General features: G+C 48.8%; 1 protein-coding gene across 1 annotated transcript in view; it reads right to left on the bottom strand.

Moving 5' to 3' along the window:
- The window catches only part of LOXL3 (lysyl oxidase like 3), a 155044-nt gene that overhangs the window by 92537 nt on the left and 42636 nt on the right, over nucleotides 1–19871 (bottom strand). The window contains 4 exon segments of the mRNA XM_073649999.1: nucleotides 9321–9403; nucleotides 9405–9533; nucleotides 16175–16338; nucleotides 16693–17004. Coding sequence (XP_073506100.1) covers nucleotides 9321–9403; nucleotides 9405–9533; nucleotides 16175–16338; nucleotides 16693–17004 — 688 coding nt within the window.

Here is a 19871-nt window from a genome sequence, read left to right as displayed (position 1 = left end):
CCCATCATCTATATACTGCTGTAGAGATGATCACTCCCATCATCTATATACTGCTCTGGAGATGATCACTCCCATCATCTATATACTGCTCTGGAGATGATCACTCCCCATTCATCTATATACTGCTCTGGAAGATGATCACTCCCATCATCTATATACTGCTGTGGAGATGATCACTCCCATCATCTATATACTGCTGTAGAGATGATCACTCCCATCATCTATATACTGCTTGGAGATGATCACTCCCATCATCTATATACTGCTGTGGAGATGATCACTCCCATCATCTATATACTGCTCTGGAGATGATCACTCCCATCATCTATATACTGCTGTGGAGATGATCACTCCCATCATCTATATACTGCTGTGGAGATGATCACTCCCATCATCTATATACTGCTCTGGAGATGATCACTCCCATCATCTATATACTGCTGTGGAGATGATCACTCCCATCATCTATATACTGCTCTGGAGATGATCACTCCCATCATCTATATACTGCTGTGGAAATGATCACTCCCATCATCTATATACTGCTCTGGAGATGATCACTCCCATCATCTATATACTGCTGTGGAGATGATCACTCCCATCATCTATATACTGCTCTGGAGATGATCACTCCCATCATCTATATACTGCTCTGGAGATGATCACTCCCATCATCTATATACTGCTGTGGAGATGATCACTCCCATCATCTATATACTGCTGTGGAGATGATCACTCCCATCATCTATATACTGCTCTGGAGATGATCACTCCCATCATCTATATACTGCTCTGGAGATGATCACTCCCATCATCTATATACTGCTCTGGAGATGATCACTCCCATCATCTATATACTGCTCTGGAGATGATCACTCCCATCATCTATATACTGCTCTGGAGATGATCACTCCCATCATCTATATACTGCTGTAGAGATGATCACTCCCATCATCTATATACTGCTGTGGAGATGATCACTCCATCATCTATATACTGCTCTGGAGATGATCACTCCCATCATCTATATACTGCTGTGGAGATGATCACTCCCATCATCTATATACTGCTCTGGAGATGATCACTCCCATCATCTATATACTGCTCTGGAGATGATCACTCCCATCATCTATATACTGCTGTGGAGATGATCACTCCCATCATCTATATACTGCTGTGGAGATGATCACTCCCATCATCTATATACTGCTGTGGAGATGATCACTCCCATCATCTATATACTGCTGTGGAGATGATCACTCCCATCATCTATATACTGCTCTGGAGATGATCACTCCCGCCATCTATATACTGCTCTGGAGATGATCACTCCCATCATCTATATACTGCTGTGGAGATGATCACTCCCATCATCTATATACGGCTCTGGAGATGATCACTCCCATCATCTATATACTGCTCTTGGAGATGATCACTCCCATCATCTATATACTGCTCTGGAGATGATCACTCCCATCATCTATATACTGCTGTGGAGATGATCACTCCCATCATCTATATACTGCTGTGGAGATGATCACTCCCATCATCTATATACTGCTCTGGAGATGATCACTCCCATCATCTATATACTGCTGTGGAGATGATCACTCCCATCATCTATATACTGCTGTGGAGATGATCACTCCCATCATCTATATACTGCTGTGGAGATGATCACTCCCGCCATCTATATACTGCTGTGGAGATGATTACTCCCATCATCTCTATACTGCTGTGGAGATGATCACTCCCGCCATCTATATACTGCTGTGGAGATGATCACTCCCATCATCTATATACTGCTCTGGAGATGATCACTCCCATCATCTATATACTGCTCTGGAGATGATCACTCCCATCATCTATATACTGCTGTGGAGATGATCACTCCCGCCATCTATATACTGCTGTGGAGATGATCACTCCCATCATCTATATACTGCTCTGGAGATGATCACTCCCATCATCTATATACTGCTCTGGAGATGATTACTCCCATCATCTCTATACTGCTGTGGAGATGATCACTCCGCCATCTATATACTGCTGTGGAGATGATCACTCCCATCATCTATATACTGCTCTGGAGATGATCACTCCCGCCATCTATATACTGCTGTGGAGATGATCACTCCCATCATCTATATACTGCTGTGGAGATGATCACTCCCATCATCTATATACTGCTGTGGAGATGATCACTCCCATCATCTATATACTGCTCTGGAAATGATCACTCCCATCATCTATATACTGCTGTGGAGATGATCACTCCCATCATCTATATACTGCTCTGGAGATGATCACTCCCATCATCTATATACTGCTCTGGAGATGATCACTCCCATCATCTATATACTGCTGTGGAGATGATCACTCCCATCATCTATATACTGCTGTGGAGATGATCACTCCCATCATCTATATACTGATGTGGAGATGATCACTCCATCATCTATATACTGCTGTGGAGATGATCACTCCCATCATCTATATACTGCTCTGGAGATGATCACTCCCATCATCTATATACTGCTGTGGAGATGATCACTCCCATCATCTATATACTGCTCTGGAGATGATCACTCCCGCCATCTATATACTGCTGTGGAGATGATCACTCCCATCATCTATATACTGCTCTGGAGATGATCACTCCCATCATCTATATACTGCTGTGGAGATGATCACTCCCATCATCTATATACTGCTCTGGAGATGATCACTCCCATCATCTATATACTGCTGTGGAGATGATCACTCCCATCATCTATATACTGCTGTGGAGATGATCACTCCCATCATCTATATACTGCTCTGGAGATGATCACTCCCATCATCTATATACTGCTGTGGAGATGATCACTCCCATCATCTATATACTGCTGTGGAGATGATCACTCCCATCATCTATATACTGCTGTGGAGATGATCACTCCCATCATCTATATACTGCTGTGGAGATGATCACTCCCATCATCTATATACTGCTGTGGAGATGATCACTCCCATCATCTATATACTGCTGTGGAGATGATCACTCCCATCATCTATATACTGCTGTGGAGATGATCACTCCCATCATCTATATACTGCTCTGGAGATGATCACTCCCATCATCTATATACTGCTCTGGAGATGATCACTCCCATCATCTATATACTGCTGTGGAGATGATCACTCCCATCATCTATATACTGCTGTGGAGATGATCACTCCGCCATCTATATACTGCTGTGGAGATGATCACTCCCATCATCTATATACTGCTCTGGGGATGATCACTCCCATCATCTATATACTGCTCTGGAGATGATCACTCCCATCATCTATATACGGCTCTGGAGATGATCACTCCCATCATCTATATACTGCTGTGGAGATGATCACTCCCATCATCTATATACTGCTGTGGAGATGATCACTCCCATCATCTATATACTGCTGTGGAGATGATCACTCCCGCCATCTATATACTGCTGTGGAGATGATCACTCCCATCATCTATATACGGCTCTGGAGATGATCACTCCCATCATCTATATACTGCTCTGGAGATGATCACTCCCATCATCTATATACTGCTGTGGAGATGATCACTCCCATCATCTATATACTGCTCTGGAGATGATCACTCCCATCATCTATATACTGCTCTGGAGATGATCACTCCCATCATCTATATACTGCTGTGGAGATGATCACTCCCATCATCTATATACTGCTGTGGAGATGATCACTCCCATCATCTATATACTGCTGTGGAGATGATCACTCCCATCATCTATATACTGCTGTGGAGATGATCACTCCCATCATCTATATACTGCTGTGGAGATGATCACTCCCATCATCTATATACTGCTGTGGAGATGATCACTCCCATCATCTATATACTGCTGTGGAGATGATCACTCCCATCATCTATATACTGCTGTGGAGATGATCACTCCCATCATCTATATACTGCTCTGGAGATGATCACTCCCATCATCTATATACTGCTCTGGAGATGATCACTCCCATCATCCATATACTGCTGTGGAGATGATCACTCCCATCATCCATATACTGCTCTGGAGATGATCACTCCCATCATCTATATACTGCTGTGGAGATGATCACTCCCATCATCTATATACTGCTCTGGAGATGATCACTCCCATCATCTATATACTGCTGTGGAGATGATCACTCCCATCATCTATATACTGCTGTGGAGATGATCACTCCCGCCATCTATATACTGCTGTGGAGATGATCACTCCCATCATCTATATACTGCTGTGGAGATGATCACTCCCGCCATCTATATACTGCTGTGGAGATGATCACTCCCATCATCTATATACTGCTCTGGAGATGATCACTCCCATCATCTATATACTGCTCTGGAGATGATCACTCCCATCATCTATATACTGCTCTGGAGATGATCACTCCCATCATCTATATACTGCTCTGGAGATGATCACTCCCATCATCTATATACTGCTCTGGAGATGATCACTCCCGCCATCTATATACTGCTCTGGAGATGATCACTCCCATCATCTATATACTGCTCTGGAGATGATCACTCCCATCATCTATATACTGCTGTGGAGATGATCACTCCCATCATCTATATACTGCTCTGGAGATGATCACTCCCATCATCTATATACTGCTGTGGAGATGATCACTCCCATCATCTATATACTGCTCTGGAGATGATCACTCCCATCATCTATATACTGCTCTGGAGATGATCACTCCCATCATCTATATACTGCTGTGGAGATGATCACTCCCATCATCTATATACTGCTGTGGAGATGATCACTCCCATCATCTATATACGGCTCTGGAGATGATCACTCCCATCATCTATATACGGCTCTGGAGATGATCACTCCCATCATCTATATACTGCTCTGGAGATGATCACTCCCATCATCTATATACGGCTCTGGAGATGATCACTCCCATCATCTATATACTGCTCTGGAGATGATCACTCCCATCATCTATATACTGCTCTGGAGATGATCACTCCCATCATCTATATACTGCTGTGGAGATGATCACTCCCATCATCTATATACTGCTGTGGAGATGATCACTCCCATCATCTATATACGGCTCTGGAGATGATCACTCCCATCATCTATATACGGCTCTGGAGATGATCACTCCCATCATCTATATACTGCTCTGGAGATGATCACTCCCATCATCTATATACGGCTCTGGAGATGATCACTCCCATCATCTATATACTGCTCTGGAGATGATCACTCCCATCATCTATATACTGCTGTGGAGATGATCACTCCCATCATCTATATACTGCTCTGGAGATGATCACTTCCATCATCTATATACTGCTCTGGAGATGATCACTCCCATCATCTATATACTGCTGTGGAGATGATCACTCCCATCATCTATATACTGCTGTGGAGATGATCACTCCCATCATCTATATACTGCTCTGGAGATGATCACTCCCATCATCTATATACTGCTGTGGAGATGATCACTCCCATCATCTATATACTGCTGTGGAGATGATCACTCCCATCATCTATATACGGCTCTGGAGATGATCACTCCCATCATCTATATACGGCTCTGGAGATGATCACTCCCATCATCTATATACTGCTCTGGAGATGATCACTCCCATCATCTATATACTGCTCTGGAGATGATCACTCCCATCATCTATATACTGCTCTGGAGATGATCACTCCCATCATCTATATACTGCTGTGGAGATGATCACTCCCATCATCTATATACTGCTCTGTAGATGATCACTCCCATCATCTATATACTGCTGTGGAGATGATCACTCCCATCATCTATATACTGCTGTGGAGATGATCACTCCCATCATCTATATACGGCTCTGGAGATGATCACTCCCATCATCTATATACTGCTGTGGAGATGATCACTCCCATCATCTATATACTGCTGTGGAGATGATCACTCCCATCATCTATATACTGCTCTGGAGATGATCACTCCCATCATATATATACTGCTGTGGAGATGATCACTCCCATCATCTATATACTGCTCTGGAGATGATCACTCCATCATCTATATACTGCTGTGGAGATGATCACTCCCATCATCTATATACTGCTGTGGAGATGATCACTCCCATCATCTATATACTGCTGTGGAGATGATCACTCCCATCATCTATATACTGCTGTGGAGATGATCACTCCCATCATCTATATACTGCTCTGGAGATGATCACTCCCATCATCTATATACTGCTGTGGAGATGATCACTCCCGCCATCTATATACTGCTGTGGAGATGATCACTCCCATCATCTATATACTGCTCTGGAGATGATCACTCCCATCATCTATATACTGCTCTGGAGATGATCACTCCCATCATCTATATACTGCTGTGGAGATGATCACTCCCATCATCTATATACTGCTCTGGAGATGATCACTCCCATCATCTATATACTGCTGTGGAGATGATCACTCCCATCATCTATATACTGCTGTGGAGATGATCACTCCCATCATCTATATACTGCTCTGGAGATGATCACTCCCATCATCTATATACTGCTCTGGAGATGATCACTCCCATCATCCATATACTGCTGTGGAGATGATCACTCCCATCATCTATATACTGCTCTGGAGATGATCACTCCCATCATCTATATACTGCTGTGGAGATGATCACTCCCATCATCTATATACTGCTCTGGAGATGATCACTCCCATCATCTATATACTGCTCTGGAGATGATCACTCCCATCATCTATATACTGCTCTGGAGATGATCACTCCCATCATCTATATACTGCTCTGGAGATGATCACTCCCATCATCTATATACTGCTCTGGAGATGATCACTCCCATCATCTATATACTGCTGTGGAGATGATCACTCCCGCCATCTATATACTGCTGAGGAGATGATCACTCCCGCATCTATATACTGCTGAGGAGATGATCACTCCCATCATCTATATACTGCTGTGGAGATGATCACTCCCTTCATCTATATACTGCTCTGGAGATGATCACTCCCATCATCTATATACTGCTGTGGAGATGATCACTCCCATCATCTATATACTGCTCTGGAGATGATCACTCCCATCATCTATATACTGCTGTGGAGATGATCACTCCCATCATCTATATACTGCTCTGGAGATGATCACTCCCATCATCTATATACTGCTGTGGAGATGATCACTCCCATCATCTATATACTGCTGTGGAGATGATCACTCCCGCCATCTATATACTGCTGTGGAGATGATCACTCCCATCATCTATATACTGCTCTGGAGATGATCACTCCCATCATCTATATACTGCTCTGGAGATGATCACTCCCATCATCTATATACTGCTCTGGAGATGATCACTCCCATCATCTATATACTGCTGTGGAGATGATCACTCCCATCATCTATATACTGCTCTGGAGATGATCACTCCCGCCATCTATATACTGCTCTGGAGATGATCACTCCCATCATCTATATACTGCTCTGGAGATGATCACTCCCATCATCTATATACTGCTGTGGAGATGATCACTCCCATCATCTATATACTGCTCTGGAGATGATCACTCCCATCATCTATATACTGCTGTGGAGATGATCACTCCCGCCATCTATATACTGCTCTGGAGATGATCACTCCCATCATCTATATACTGCTCTGGAGATGATCACTCCCATCATCTATATACTGCTCTGGAGATGATCACTCCCATCATCTATATACTGCTGTGGAGATGATCACTCCCATCATCTATATACTGCTGTGGAGATGATCACTCCCATCATCTATATACGGCTCTGGAGATGATCACTCCATCATCTATATACGGCTCTGGAGATGATCACTCCCATCATCTATATACTGCTCTGGAGATGATCACTCCCATCATCTATATACGGCTCTGGAGATGATCACTCCCATCATCTATATACTGCTCTGGAGATGATCACTCCCATCATCTATATACTGCTCTGGAGATGATCACTCCCATCATCTATATACTGCTGTGGAGATGATCACTCCCATCATCTATATACTGCTGTGGAGATGATCACTCCCATCATCTATATACGGCTCTGGAGATGATCACTCCCATCATCTATATACGGCTCTGGAGATGATCACTCCCATCATCTATATACTGCTCTGGAGATGATCACTCCCATCATCTATATACGGCTCTGGAGATGATCACTCCCATCATCTATATACTGCTCTGGAGATGATCACTCCCATCATCTATATACTGCTGTGGAGATGATCACTCCCATCATCTATATACTGCTCTGGAGATGATCACTTCCATCATCTATATACTGCTCTGGAGATGATCACTCCCATCATCTATATACTGCTGTGGAGATGATCACTCCCATCATCTATATACTGCTGTGGAGATGATCACTCCCATCATCTATATACTGCTGTGGAGATGATCACTCCCATCATCTATATACGGCTCTGGAGATGATCACTCCCATCATCTATATACGGCTCTGGAGATGATCACTCCCATCATCTATATACTGCTCTGGAGATGATCACTCCCATCATCTATATACGGCTCTGGAGATGATCACTCCCATCATCTATATACTGCTCTGGAGATGATCACTCCCATCATCTATATACTGCTGTGGAGATGATCACTCCCATCATCTATATACTGCTCTGTAGATGATCACTCCCATCATCTATATACTGCTGTGGAGATGATCACTCCCATCATCTATATACTGCTCTGGAGATGATCACTCCCATCATATATATACTGCTCTGGAGATGATCACTCCCATCATCCATATACTGCTGTGGAGATGATCACTCCCATCATCTATATACTGCTGTGGAGATGATCACTCCCATCATCTATATACTGCTCTGGAGATGATCACTCCCATCATCTATATACTGCTCTGGAGATGATCACTCCCATCATCTATATACTGCTGTGGAGATGATCACTCCCATCATCCATATACTGCTGTGGAGATGATCACTCCCATCATCTATATACTGCTGTGGAGATGATCACTCCCATCATCTATATACTGCTGTGGAGATGATCACTCCCATCATCTATATACTGCTGTGGAGATGATCACTCCCATCATCTATATACTGCTGTGGAGATGATCACTCCCATCATCTATATACTGCTGTGGAGATGATCACTCCCATCATCTATATACTGCTGTGGAGATGATCACTCCCATCATCTATATACTGCTGTGGAGATGATCACTCCCATCATTCTTACTTGTAGAAGTTCTTGTTGTATTTCTTGTCGGAGGGGAATCCCATCATCCCGCAGACCACATGACTGTTCTTCTGGGTCCAGCCCCTCGTCACACACTTGCTCCCAGGAGTCGCTGCTCTTGATCTCCAGGACGCCCTCAGTGATGGGCAGCCGGTTCTTGGCGGTGGCGATGACGGGACGCAGGCGGATCTCCTCCAGCTGCTTCTGCTCCGTCTATGATGACAGAGTGCACAGAGCTATTGTCAGCCATATAGCCGTCCTCCGAGCCGCCCTTCCTGACCCCTCACTTCTCCTCCCTCTTGACTCCACCAGATCCATCTATTCTCTTCCTTCAGACACCCATCTTTCTCCTCCAGACTCCTCTGTTCTCCTCCTAATCCACTAGACCCTTCTGTCATCCTCCTCCTCCAGACCTCTCTGTTCTGCTCCTCCCGACACCTTTATCTTTCTCCTCCAGACTCCTCTGTCCTCCTTCTCCTCTGTACTCCTCTGTCCTCCTTCTGCTCCAGACTCCTGTGTTCTCCTCCTAATCCACTAGACCCTTCTGTCATCCTCCTCCTCCAGACCTCTCTGTTCTGCTCCTCCCGACACCTCTATCTTTCTCCTCCAGAACCGTCTATTCTCCTCCACCAGACCCCTCTATCATCCTCTTTCAAACACCTAAATCCTTCTCTTCCAGGCTCCTCTGTCCTCCTCCTCCAGACTCCTCTGTCCTCCTTCTCCTCTGTACTCCTCTGTCCTCCTTCTGCTCCAGACTCCTGTGTTCTCCTCCTAATCCACTAGACCCTTCTGTCATCCTCCTCCTCCAGACCTCTCTGTTCTGCTCCTCCCGACATCTCTATCTTTCTCCTCCAGAACCGTCTATTCTCCTCCACCAGACCCCTCTATCATCCTCTTTCAAACACCTAAATCCTTCTCTTCCAGGCTCCTCTGTCCTCGTCCTCCAGACCCCCCTGTCCTCCTCCTAATCCCTCAGACCTTTTTGTCCTTTTCCTCCTCCAGACCTATGTGTTATCCTCCTCCGGACCCCTTTGTCTTCCTCCTGTAGACTTTTCTGTCCTACTCCTTCCAGCTCTTTTGTGCTCATCCTTTAGACACCTCTATCCTCATTCTTCAGACCCCTCTGTCCTCCTCCATCAAGACTCTTCCATCTTCCTTTCAGACCACTTTGTCTTGCTGTTTCTCCTCCAGACCCATCTATTTCCTCCAGACCCTTCTATCCTCCTCCACCAGACCCCACTATTGTCCTTTTTCAAACTCCTTAATTGTTCTCTTCCAGACTCTTCCATTCTTCACTTTCAGGCCACTTTGCCCTCCTCCTCCATTGTCTGTACTCCTTCAGGCCACCATGTCATACTCCTCCTCCCCCAGATCCCTCTCTTTATCCTCCAAACCCCTCTGCCTCCTTTCTCCAGACACTTCTTTCTGGCTACTCCTCCAGAAACCTGGGTCCTGCTACTGTTCTTTCATACTCCTCTGTCGTCCTCCTTTAGACCCCTCTATCATCAAGCTACAGACACCTGTCCTCCTCCAGACCTTTCTGTTGTCCTTCTCCTCCAGACTTATCTGTATCCCTCTTCACCTCCATATTCCTCTCAGTCCACTTTGTCCTCCCCCTCCTCCAGTCATTATCATCTTTATCCAGACCCCTCTGCCCTCCACCCAGACCAGACCCCTATGTCCTCCCTCAGACCAGACCCCTTTCGTCCTCCTCCTCCAGACTAGACTCCTTCTGTCCTCCTCCAGACCAGACCCCTTCTGTCCTCCTCCAGACCAGACCCCTTCTGTCCTCCTCCAGACCAGACCCCTTCTGTACTCCTCCAGACCAGACCCCTTCTGTCCTCCTCCAGACCAGACCCCTTCTGTCCTCCTCCAGACCAGACCGCTTCTGTCCTCCTCCAGACCAGACCCCTTTGTCCTTCTCCAGACCAGACCCCTTCTGTCCTCCTCCAGACCACTTTCTACTCCTCCAGTCTCTTCTCCTCCGTCAGACACTTATGTAATCCTCCTCCTCCACACTCCTATGTCATACTCCTTCCCCTCCCAGCTGCCTTGTCCTACTCCTCTGTTATTCTCTTCCTCCAGATTTCTCTGTATTCCTCCACCAAACTAGTGTAACCTATTCCTTTACCTTCTGACACCTCTTCCTTCTCCAGACATCTCTGTCATTTACCTCCTTCTGAAGACTGCTATGTCCTTCTCCTTCTTCAGACACCTTTAGACTCCTCTTCCTCCTGTAGACCCTTCTATCCTTCTCCAGACACATATGGCCTACTCCTCCTCCTCCAGACCTGCCTCGCAGCCTCCCATCTCACAGACACATTATCTGCCTCTACACTCACTGCCTGCCTCCTTGTCTCATAGCCACGCTCCCTGCCTCCTTGTCTCATAGCCACGCTCCCTGCCTCCTTGTCTCATAGCCACGCTCCCTGCCTCCTTGTCTCATAGCCACGCTCCCTGCCTCCTTGTCTCATAGCCACGCTCCCTGCCTCCTTGTCTCATAGCCACGCTCCCTGCCTCCTTGTCTCATAGCCACGCTCCCTGCCTCCTTGTCTCATAGCCACGCTCTCTGCCTCCTTGTCTCATAGCCACGCTCGCTGCCTCCTTGTCTCATAGCCACGCTCTCTGCCTCCTTGTCTCATAGCCACGCTCGCTGCCTCCTTGTCTCATAGCCACGCTCGCTGCCTCCTTGTCTCATAGCCACGCTCGCTGCCTCCTTGTCTCATAGCCACGCTCTCTGCCTCCTTGTCTCATAGCCACGCTCTCTGCCTCCTTGTCTCATAGCCACGCTCTCTGCCTCCTTGTCTCATAGCCACGCTCCCTGCCTCCTTGTCTCATAGCCACGCTCCCTGCCTCCTTGTCTCATAGCCACGCTCTCTGCCTCCTTGTCTCATAGCCACGCTCGCTGCCTCCTTGTCTCATAGCCACGCTCCCTGCCTCCTTGTCTCATAGCCACGCTCCCTGCCTCCTTGTCTCATAGCCACGCTCGCTGCCTCCTTGTCTCATAGCCACGCTCTCTGCCTCCTTGTCTCATAGCCACGCTCCCTGCCTCCTTGTCTCATAGCCACGCTCCCTGCCTCCTTGTCTCATAGCCACGCTCCCTGCCTCCTTGTCTCATAGCCACGCTCCCTGCCTCCTTGTCTCATAGCCACGCTCCCTGCCTCATTGTCTCATAGCCACGCTCCCTGCCTCCTTGTCTCATAGCCACGCTCCCTGCCTCCTTGTCTTATAGCCACGCTCTCTGCCTCATTGTCTCATAGCCACGCTCCCTGTCTCCTTGTCTCATAGCCACGCTCGCTGCCTCCTTGTCTCATAGTCACGCTCCCTGCCTCCTTGTCTCATAGCCACGCTCCCTGCCTCCTTGTCTCATAGCCACGCTCGCTGCCTCCTTGTCTCATAATCACGCTCTCTGCCTCCTTGTCTCATAGCCACGCTCTCTGCCTTCTTGTCTCATAATCACGCTCTCTGCCTCCTTGTCTCATAGCCACGCTCCCTGCCTCCTTGTCTCATAGCCACGCTCCCTGCCTCCTTGTCTCATAGCCACGCTCCCTGCCTCCTTGTCTCATAGCCACGCTCCCTGCCTCCTTGTCTCATAGCCACGCTCTCTGCCTCATTGTCTCATAGCCACGCTCCCTGCCTCCTTTTCTCATAGCCACGCTCTCTGCCTCATTGTCTCATAGCCACGCTCCCTGCCTCCTTGTCTCATAGCCACGCTCCCTGCCTCCTTGTCTCATAGCCACGCTCGCTGCCTCCTTGTCTCATAATCACGCTCTCTGCCTCCTTGTCTCATAGCCACGCTCTCTGCCTTCTTGTCTTATAATCACGCTCTCTGCCTTCTTGTCTCATAATCACGCTCTCTGCCTCCTTGTCTCATAGCCACGCTCTCTGCCTCCTTGTCTCATAGCCACGCTCTCTGCCTTCTTGTCTCATAATCACGCTCTCTGCCTTCTTGTCTCATAATCACGCTCGCTGCCTCCTTGTCTCATAGCCACGCTCGCTGCCTCCTTGTCTCATAATCACGCTCTCTGCCTCCTTGTCTCATAGTCACGCTCTCTGCCTCCTTGTCTCATAGCCACGCTCGCTGCCTCATTGTCTCATAATCACGCTCTCTGCCTTCTTGTCTCATAATCACGCTCGCTGCCTTCTTGTCTCATAATCACGCTCGCTGCCTCCTTGTCTCATAATCACGCTCGCTGCCTTCTTGTCTCATAATCACGCTCGCTGCCTCCTTGTCTCATAATCACGCTCGCTGCCTTCTTGTCTCATAATCACGCTCTCTGCCTCCTTGTCTCATAATCACGCTCTCTGCCTCCTTGTCTCATAGCCACGCTCGCTGCCTCCTTGTCTCATAGCCACGCTCCCTGCCTCCTTGTCTCATAATCACGCTCTCTGCCTCCTTGTCTCATAGCCACGCTCCCTGCCTCCTTGTCTCATAGCCACGCTCCCTGCCTCCTTGTCTCATAGCCACGCTCCCTGCCTCCTTGTCTCATAGCCACGCTCCCTGCCTCCTTGTCTCTTAGCCACGCTCTCTGCCTTCTTGTCTCATAATCACGCTCTCTGCCTCCTTGTCTCATAGCCACGCTCCCTGCCTCCTTGTCTCATATCCACGCTCTCTGCCTTCTTGTCTCATAGCCACGCTCTCTGCCTCCTTGTCTCATAGCCACGCTCTCTGCCTCCTTGTCTCATAGCCACGCTCTCTGCCTCCTTGTCTCATAGCCACGCTCTCTGCCTCCTTGTCTCATAGCCACGCTCTCTGCCTCCTTGTCTCATAGCCACGCTCTCTGCCTCCTTGTCTCATAGCCACGCTCTCTGCCTCCTTGTCTCATAGCCACGCTCTCTGCCTCCTTGTCTCATAGCCACGCTGCTCCCTGCCTCCTTGTCTCATAGCCACGCTCCCTGCCTCCTTGTCTCATAGCCACGCTCCCTGCCTCCTTGTCTCATAGCCACGCTCCCTGCCTCCTTGTCTCATAGCCACGCTCCCTGCCTCCTTGTCTCATAGCCACGCTCGCTGCCTCCTTGTCTCATAGCCACGCTCTCTGCCTCCTTGTCTCATAGCCACGCTCTCTGCCTCATTGTCTCATAGCCACGCTCCCTGCCTCCTTGTCTCATAGCCACGCTCCCTGCCTCCTTGTCTCATAGCCACGCTCTCTGCCTCATTGTCTCATAGCCACGCTCCCTGCCTCCTTGTCTCATAGCCACGCTCCCTGCCTCCTTGTCTCATAGCCACGCTCGCTGCCTCCTTGTCTCATAATCACGCTCTCTGCCTCCTTGTCTCATAGCCACGCTCTCTGCCTTCTTGTCTCATAATCACGCTCTCTGCCTTCTTGTCTCATAATCACGCTCGCTGCCTCCTTGTCTCATAGCCACGCTCGCTGCCTCCTTGTCTCATAATCACGCTCTCTGCCTCCTTGTCTCATAGTCACGCTCTCTGCCTCCTTGTCTCATAGCCACGCTCCCTGCCTCCTTGTCTCATAGCCACGCTCCCTGCCTCATTGTCTCATAATCACGCTCTCTGCCTCCTTGTCTCATAGCCACGCTCGCTGCCTCCTTGTCTCATAATCACGCTCTCTGCCTCCTTGTCTCATAGTCACGCTCTCTGCCTCCTTGTCTCATAGCCACGCTCTCTGCCTCCTTGTCTCAATCACGCTCTCTGCCTCCTTGTCTCATAGCCACGCTCCCTGCCTCCTTGTCTCATAGCCACGCTCCCTGCCTCCTTGTCTCATAGCCACGCTCGCTGCCTCCTTGTCTCATAGTCACGCTCTCTGCCTCCTTGTCTCATAGCCACGCTCCCTGCCTCCTTGTCTCATAGCCACGCTCCCTGCCTCCTTGTCTCATAATCACGCTCTCTGCCTCCTTGTCTCATAATCACGCTCTCTGCCTCCTTGTCTCATAGCCACGCTCCCTGCCTCCTTGTCTCATAGCCACGCTCTCTGCCTTCTTGTCTCATAATCACGCTCTCTGCCTCCTTGTCTCATAGTCACGCTCGCTGCCTCCTTGTCTCATAGCCACGCTCGCTGCCTTCCACCCAGTGACCACGCTGTGTGTCCTGTACTGCGACTACATTTTATGTATCCCTCTTTGTAGCCAGACTATGTGCTTCCCATGATAACACTTAGTGACTCCTGTGCTATGCTCAGTGATTCCCGCGGCTGCGCTCAGTGACTCGTGTGCCCCGCTCAGTGACTCCCGCGGCTATGCTCAGTGATTCTTGTGCCCCGCTCAGTGACTCCCATACTACGCTCAGTGATTCCCATGCTACGCTCAGTGACTCGTGTGCCTCGCTCAGTGACTCCCATGCTACGCTCAGTGACTCCCATGCTGCGCTCAGTGACTCCCATGCTGCGCTCAGTGACTCCCATGCTGCGCTCAGTGACTCGTGTGCCCCGCTCAGTGATTCCCACGGCTACGCTCAGTGACTCGTGTGCCCCGCTCAGTGATTCCCGTGGCTACGCTCATTGTCTCATGTGCCCCGCTCAGTGACTCCTATGCTACGCTCAGTTACTCCCATGCTACGCTCAGTTACTCCCATGCTACGCTCAGTGATTCCCGTGGCTACGCTCAGTGACTCGTGAGCCTCGCTCAGTGACACCCATGCTACGCTCAGTGACTCGTGTGCCCCGCTCAGTGATTCCCGTGGCTACGCTCAGTGACTCATGTGCCCCGCTCAGTGACTCGTATGCTACGCTCAGTTACTCCCATGCTACGCTCAGTGATTCCTGTGGCTACGCTCAGTGACTCGTGAGCCTCGCTCAGTGACACCCATGCTACGCTCAGTGACTCGTGTGCCTCGCTCAGTGACTCCCATGCTATGCTCAGTGACTCGTGTGCCCCGCTCACAGTTGGTGCTTCATTACCTCTATGGTGTTGGGCTCCACATAGCCCGGGATCCTCTCGTCCTTACACACCACCCCGGCGTCCTCTTCATGGGTGCAGTCACTATTGCCCCAGCCGCGGGAGCTGCAATCAGCGATGCTCTTCTCATTTCCTGAACAAATCACATTATCCAACCAGATACGACCTGGAAAACAGAAATGTCTGTATCATGGGGGCCAGGGACCACCAGACTACAACTCACAACATTTTAGCTGCTTAGGGACCAGGAGGCCCAAATCTGCCCCCATGTAATCGGTCACCAAGTCACAAGGACATCACACGCTTTTACTCCAGTTCCATCCAGAGCTGCCGTCACTGGAAACAAACTGGGAAACATGCAGAATTATGAATGCCGCTCTGAATGTGACTGGAGTGGAACACACAATAGGGGCCATGATTCTCCTGTCCCCTTCCCTTCCCAGTGTTCATACAGAGGATAACCTCTAGGTGGCAGCTGGTGTTTGGTGCGGGGCTCAGTGCCCACCGGCTGGTAACCCACCTATTCCTTTCCCGTACTTGGCGCTGTGCGTCCACCCCGTGGCCTCCGTAAACCCCAGGTGGCGGCACAGAATGTGAGCGTTCTCCATGGTAAAGTCATCGTCACAGATTGTGCCCCATTCCTGGCTGTAGAAGACCTCGATCCGCCCCTCATTGTGCTTTCGGGGGTACCCGGCCAGGCGAAACTTCAGGCTGCTGCTCTGTGTGGGGGGACGGCTGGAAGCTTGTGGGGTCTGTTGTGTCCATGCAGGAATGATGGCCGATAGTGCGCAGAGCACCCACAGCCCAGATGAGAGGCGCCCCATAGTGTGACCTGAGGACACAAAGCAGACACGTTACTGACCACTAGAGGGCGATCCCCATAGTGTGACCTGAGGACACAAAGCAGACACGTTACTGACCACTAGAGGGCGATCCCCATAGTGTGACCTGAGGACACAAAGCAGACACGTTACTGACCACTAGAGGGCGATCCCCATAGTGTGACCTGAGGACACAAAGCAGACACATTACTGTCCACTAGAGGGCGATCCCCATAGTGTGACCTGAGGACACAAAGCAGACACATTACTGTCCACTAGAGGGCGATCCCCATAGTGTGACCTGAGGACACAAAGCAGACACGTTACTGACCACTAGAGGGCGATCCCCATAGTGTGACCTGAGGACACAAAGCAGACACGTTACTGACCACTAGAGGGCGATCCCCATAGTGTGACCTGAGGACACAAAGCAGACACGTTACTGACCACTAGAGGGCGATCCCCATAGTGTGACCTGAGGACACAAAGCAGACACATTACTGTCCACTAGAGGGCGATCCCCATAGTGTGACCTGAGGACACAAAGCAGACATGTTACTGACCACTAGAGGGCGATCCCCATAGTGTGACCTGAGGACACAAAGCAGACATGTTACTGTCCACTAGAGGGCGATCCCCATAGTGTGACCTGAAGACACAAAGCAGACACGTTACTGTCCACTAGAGGGCGATCCCCATAGTGTGACCTGAGGACACAAAGCAGACACGTTACTGTCCACTAGAGGGCGATCCCCATAGTGTGACCTGAGGACACAAAGCAGACATGTTACTGACCACTAGAGGGCGATCCCCATAGTGTGACCTGAGGACACAAAGCAGACACGTTACTGTCCACTAGAGGGCGATCCCCATAGTGTGACCTGAGGACACAAAGCAGACACGTTACTGACCACTAGAGGGCGATCCCCATAGTGTGACCTGAGGAGACAAAGCAGAAACGTTACTGTCCACTAGAGGGCGATCCCCATAGTGTGACCTGAGGACACAAAGCAGACACGTTACTGTCCACTAGAGGGCGATCCCCATAGTGTGACCTGAGGACACAAAGCAGACACGTTACTGTCCACTAGAGGGCGATCCCCATAGTGTGAGCTGAGGACACAAAGCAGACACGTTACTGTCCACTAGAGGGCGATCCCCATAGTGTGACCTGAGGACACAAAGCAGACACGTTACTGACCACTAGAGGGCGATCCCCATAGTGTGACCTGAGGACACGAAGCAGACACGTTACTGTCCACTAGAGGGCGATCCCCATAGTGTGACCTGAGGACACAAAGCAGACACGTTACTGTCCACTAGAGGGCGATCCCCATAGTGTGACCTGAGGACACAAAGCAGACACGTTACTGTCCACTAGAGGGCGATCCCCACAACACCCAGAATGTGAAGACTGCTGCCTGCCAGAGGACCAAGGCTAGGAGAAGACACGGAACTGATGCCCCATGATAACATACGGGGGAAGGGAGGAGGATGTAGTGGGCATGACGGAAGTAAAGAGCCCTTGACCTGCAAAAGATACTAATGTTACACTAGACCACTAGGTACGCCAACATCAGACAAGACCACCAGGGACGCTAATATCAGACTAGACCACCAAGGACCCCAACTTCAGACTAGACCACCAGGGACACCAACATTAGACTAGACCACCAGGGACGCTAATAATAATAATAATAATTTTTATTTCTACAGCGCCAACATATTCCGCAGCACTTTACAATTTTAGGGGGGGGCCTGTACAGACAATACAGACGTTACAGAATAAGCTTACACTCTATAAAGTAATAAGGGGGCGACACAAAAGATAAAATGTACATATATTGTATAATACATCCATAATATACTAAATAGGGTAAGTACATAGCACTACACGACCTGGTCGCCAGCCAGTATGTGCACAGTACAGACAGAGGCTAATCAGTGCATGGATGGGATGAACAGGATTGTGAAGAAAATTTTGATATGGGCCAAACTTAAGTGTGTTAAGGCGATAGGTCAGTCTAAAGAAATGGGTTTTTAGGGCACGTTTAAAACTGTGGGTATTGGGAATTAATCGAATTGTCCTGGGTAGTGGATTCCAAAGAATTGGCGCAGCATGTGAGAAATCTTGAAGACGGAAGTGTGAGGTTCGGATTATGGAGAATTTTAGTTTTAAGTCATTAGCAGAACAGAGGTCACCGGTAGGGTGGTAGACTGAGACGAGGGAGGAGATGTAAAGTGGTGCTGAATCGTGGAGAGCTTTGTGAGTGAGAGTGATGAGTTTATATTGAACTCTATATTGGATGGGTAACCAGTGCAATGACTGGCACAGGAAAGAGGCATCGGTGTAGCGGTTGGCGAGGAAAATGATCCTGGCTGCTGCGTTAAGGACGGATTGGAGAGGGGAGAGTTTAGTAAGAGGGAGCCCGATAAGTAGAGAGTTGCAGTAGTCCAGACGAGAATGAATAAGAGCGACAGTAAGGGTTTTTACTGAGTCAAAGGTGAGAAAAGTCCTGATTCTTGAGATGTTTTTGAGGTGTAGATGACATGAACGAGCGAGTGATTTGATGTGAGGAGTGAAGGAAAGATCTGAATCAAGTATGACCCCAAGACAGCGGGCTTGTTGCTGGGGAGTAATGGTGGAGTACATGGAAATGGCAATATCGGGCATAGGTAGGTTAGTGGAGGGAGGAAAGACGAGTAGTTCAGTTTTTGACAGATTCAGTTTTAGACAGAGGGAGGACATAATGTTAGACACAGCAGAAAGACAATCATTGGTCTTTTGTAGTAATGCAGGGGTGATGTCCGGAGCAGAGGTGTATAATTGGGTGTCATCAGCATAGAGATGGTACTGAAAACCGAATCTGCTGATGGT

The sequence above is a fragment of the Phyllobates terribilis genome, unplaced genomic scaffold (genome assembly GCF_046119375.1).
Source record: "Phyllobates terribilis strain yellow unplaced genomic scaffold, ASM4611937v1 Scaffold_1__5_contigs__length_1240528914, whole genome shotgun sequence".
Classification (NCBI taxonomy): Eukaryota; Metazoa; Chordata; class Amphibia; order Anura; family Dendrobatidae; genus Phyllobates; species Phyllobates terribilis.
This window is presented reverse-complemented; position numbering and strand designations above follow the sequence as displayed.